We start from the raw sequence: 4,259 nt of genomic DNA, 5'->3' as shown, positions 1-4,259 counted from the left end.
AAAAAAAAAACTTCCCTCATCTTTCATTAACAGATCAATCACAAGCTTCGCATCTAGTTTAGCCAACACATTAGCCAAATTTTATGTTTGAGTATTTTATAGTTTGTCTTTTTATTAGTTTGACTGTTCTTTGTCTATAAAGCTACAAAGGGAGACAAACATAGGTTATAGTTATCTCTATATATCTCTATATATTAAGAGGTAGGGGTGTGTAGAAAACTTGCCAACCCGCCAAACCTGACCCGGCGGGTTGGATCGGTTTTTAGGGCTTGGTGGGTTGGGTTAGGTTACAATTTTTTTTTTTTTTTTATAGTGGGTCAGGTTGGGTTTGGGTTATAAAATTACAAACCCGCCAAACCTGACCCGATCCACCCATATTTTAATATATGTTCAAAATATATTATATATTTAATAATTTTTTTTTAAAACCAGCTATAGAGCACTTCCTCTGTTCCTACTATCATATATAATATAAATCCTATTATTTATTTTAATATATATTAACCAAACTAGTGGTACTCTTACTCCATTGGTTCATCCCTTATAAGGTAGAAAGAGGAAAGAGATCTTTCCAATGTGGGACAAGCAAAAATTGCCAAGGAGTACATGAGTTTCCTTGAAGTAAAAAATGCACCTACAATTTATATTTTATTTGTCAACTCAGTTGGATACTCAAACATATTTTTTTTACAACTAAGTTGGAAGATTAGTTTATATATTAATGTATATTTTATTCATCAACTTACGTGGCAAGTGTGATATATTTTTTTCTGCTCAATTTAATTATAATGTAATAAAAAAAATTATCCAACCCATGGGTTCAACCCGACCCAACCCAACTCATGTGGGTGGTTGGGTTGGGTTGAATTTTTTTTGACCCACCATGGTGGGTTGGGTCAAAAAATTCCCTCAAAAAGTTTATCTTGTATATATAAAAAAAAATTTATTATTTGATAACAGACAGTTGTTGTCTTGATATTGAACCAGTGCCCAAAATATGTGAAGTTAGTACAATTTGTCAATTACAATTTGTCAATTTTCATTCATCATAATTTAGAATTGATATATTTTTTAATTAAAAAATTACCTAGATGTGTGATGAGATATCATTTTTCGAGGGTGTAGATATAATGCCAGTTGATAAATCTTGGATCAATCTTTCTAGTAGGTCATGTGAGGAATATGTAAATGAAGTAATAGAGTTTATTGAGTATGCATTTCAATGTGTCAAAGAAGAGGATATGAAGATAAAATGTCCTTGTAATGATTGTAACAATAGGTATGGAAGAACACAAGTTGAGGTTATAGGAGACCTCATATGGAAAGGGATGACAAATCATTATACTAGATGGCATCTCCATGGAGAGGGAAATAGCGAAGAGGATGAGGAAGATAGTGATGAGGAAGATACAATGTACCTAATGTAGAATTTATATATTAGAGAATATTTAAACAATCCTAGACTAAACATAGATTAACAGGAGGTTAAGTTACTTATTCTACAAGTACATAGATCCTATAATTAGTTTAGGTCACTTTGGCTACAATATTTAACATATATTAACTTATTGAGTTTGAGAAGATTATGATTCTCATCAACTCTTTTGCTTCAAAATAGACATTATTAGCATTATTGGTTTGGTTTGATCTCCAAGTTACCTCCAACAAGTCTTGAGACAACAGTTAGGAAAACTAATGTATCTTGTAATGCTCTGTGCATAATCAAAGTTTTATTAGTGAAGAAATGTATCTTTAGTATCACAATTTGTTATTTTAACAAATAACTTTTCACAATTTTTTATTTTAAAAAATTGTGAAATTTTGGAAAAATAAAAAGAAAGTTACATCTCTACTAGAGAAAAGTATTTGACCCTAAAAGGCTTCTAAGCTATGTTTGAGAGATATCACAAATCAGCATGCAGAACCCTTCTTGCATTTAAGTGCACCCGCATTAGCTGTAAGTTTGGGAACAAGAGAAGATGCTTTTGCAGTTATGTCGGAAGCACTTGAGGAAGAACTAGATTCAGAGGAGGATGTGAAAAATGTAGCATTTGAGGAAGAAATAATTCCAGAGGAGGATGTGAAAAATGCACCATTTAGAAATTCATCTCCTTCAGATTTCCAATTCCATTTATGCCATTCACTTTTTGGTGCATTTTCGTATTTGGTCACCTGCACAAGTTCACAATAGGATAAATTTCAGTAAAAATTATAAATGCAATAATTTTGGATCAACTCGATTCAAGAATATGATATATTGTAATTGGTAGTACATAATAAAAGTGAGAAACCCAAGTTAAAAATGATGCATTTACTTTTCCGAAAAAGTAAGCAATTGAATAATAAATAAGGGGATTTTACCTCTTTGCTTTTTTCATCATCTGGAGCAACAAATTTGTTCCCTTGGCTAAGGATGGTAGGGGAAGCACTCCCACCAATGGCATACATTTTCCACTTGGTATAGTAATTGTTCACCACATGGACGTACCCGTGCCTAACCCTGCAAATTAATGTGAAAAAGTATATGTTAAAACATCACAATGTACCAACTAGATAACAAAACAAACCAAACCAATTAAATTGATAGGTTAATTTACACATTTTCTTTTTTCTTTTTTCCTTTTGGCACTTTACCTTGGAAGTCTTTGAGTAAGCCCTTCTCCAAAGTGATTGAAGGCAATAGTGACTTTCATGCTCTTGTCTGCAGTGTAGTCATCAGCGTGTCCCAATAAAATAACCTTATCATGTTGTGTAAATAAACTATTTGAAATGGTAACCAAGGATGAACCTTCAACAACATCAACCAGACCGTCATCACATTTCGAAAGTGTGACATGGTCCACCCAAACATGTTTACTACCAAAGATGCTCATAGCATCACCATCTGAAACACCCCTATGCCCAAAGTGACCAGGGGAACTTCTCACATTAGTATTCCCTGAAGGCTTACAATCATGTATGTTTATCCCATGAATTATAACGTTAGTTATGTCCTGAATAGTAATGCATCCACCACCAGTTATGTGCACATTAGCTCCCCTACCATCAATGGTCTTATACGAGTTCATAATCAATTCCACCTTCAATTTGATCACCATATCACTTTCAAATATAATCCACAATGGTTCATCTTGGATCACAGCATGTCTTAGAGTCCCGTTCTTGGGATTTACAGCATCATTATCACTGGAATCTGTAACCACATAAATCTTACCATCTTTTCCACCAGCAGCATTCTTGCCAAACCCAACTGCACAATCAGCTAGCTTCTGCCGATTCTTATTCCAATTGGAGTCACACTTCCAACAATCATCAATTGGGTTCCCAGTTGAGCAAGAGGAATCTCCCTTCAAATTTCTCCTTGTCAAAGAGGCATTGATGCTCCTGCCATATAAAAAATGACACATTTTAACAATGTAGAATCTCAACTATAAAAACTAAAGTAACTGATTTCTTTCTTTTTCTATTTAAGGTAACATTGTAACATAAATAGTTTATTTATTACCTTTGTACTTCTTTTACTACAAATTTCGGGTCTTTAACTGGTCTGGAGGCAATAAGGGTTGGGATTAGGAGAGTGAAGAGAATGGTAATGAGAGAGAGCAAGCTGCAACTTGCCATTTCTTATTCTTTGCTAGAAATTATGAGTGAGAGAGAGAGAGAGAGAGAGAGTAGAGAAAAAAATTTTGAAGAGATTAAAAGTTCTGTGCAAAGAAATTGAAAGGAGCCATGTACCTTATATAGAACTAGAGATAGTGTGTACTATAATGTAGAACCGTTTTAAACTAAAAGTAGAATTTATCTACAATCAAGGATTTTGAAAAATTAGTAATGTGACTTATATATTTAGGTTTTTTTAGTTAAATTTGTTGTCTATATACATTTATATATATAAATTAGTAATGTGACTTATATATTTAGGTTTTTTTAGTTAAATCTGTTGTCTATATATATATATATATATAAAGTCCACGTCTTTACTAAATTGTGATGAAAATTGTTAAAATTAATATTAATTTTACTTAAAAAAAATTACAAACTAATGTGATAATAAATGGGATTAGCATCAATCCAACAACAAAATGTATATATATTTCCCTTTGTCTGATTACAAACTAATGTGATAATATTAATTTTTGGGTGTTTCGTAATACATTTTGTAAGAATAGTAACTTTTGACCACAAGGCAATGCGATAATGCATGTTTGCCTTTGTCTTTTCTTACCATTTCATACTATGAATATGAACTTAGTAGTGAA

The 4,259-nt window shown here is 32.4% G+C and overlaps 1 protein-coding gene across 1 annotated transcript; it reads right to left on the bottom strand.

Annotated features, from left to right (window-relative positions):
* Window positions 1-1,767: 1,767 nt before the first annotated feature.
* Window positions 1,768-3,691, bottom strand: LOC115964637 (probable pectate lyase 5). The gene is made up of 4 exons (XM_031083906.1): window positions 3,506-3,691; window positions 2,635-3,384; window positions 2,362-2,500; window positions 1,768-2,172 (listed from the first exon to the last, which is right to left on the bottom strand). The coding sequence occupies exons 1-4, from the start codon at window positions 3,619-3,621 to the stop codon at window positions 1,912-1,914; spliced, it is 1,266 nt and encodes a 421-aa protein (XP_030939766.1). The 5' UTR covers window positions 3,622-3,691; the 3' UTR covers window positions 1,768-1,911.
* Between the last annotated feature and the right edge of the window lie 568 nt (window positions 3,692-4,259).

Source organism: Quercus lobata, chromosome 10, assembly GCF_001633185.2.
Source record: "Quercus lobata isolate SW786 chromosome 10, ValleyOak3.0 Primary Assembly, whole genome shotgun sequence".
NCBI lineage: Eukaryota > Viridiplantae > Streptophyta > Magnoliopsida > Fagales > Fagaceae > Quercus > Quercus lobata.
The sequence above is the reverse complement of the archived record's forward strand: the minus strand, read 5'-3'. Positions and strand labels throughout refer to the sequence as shown.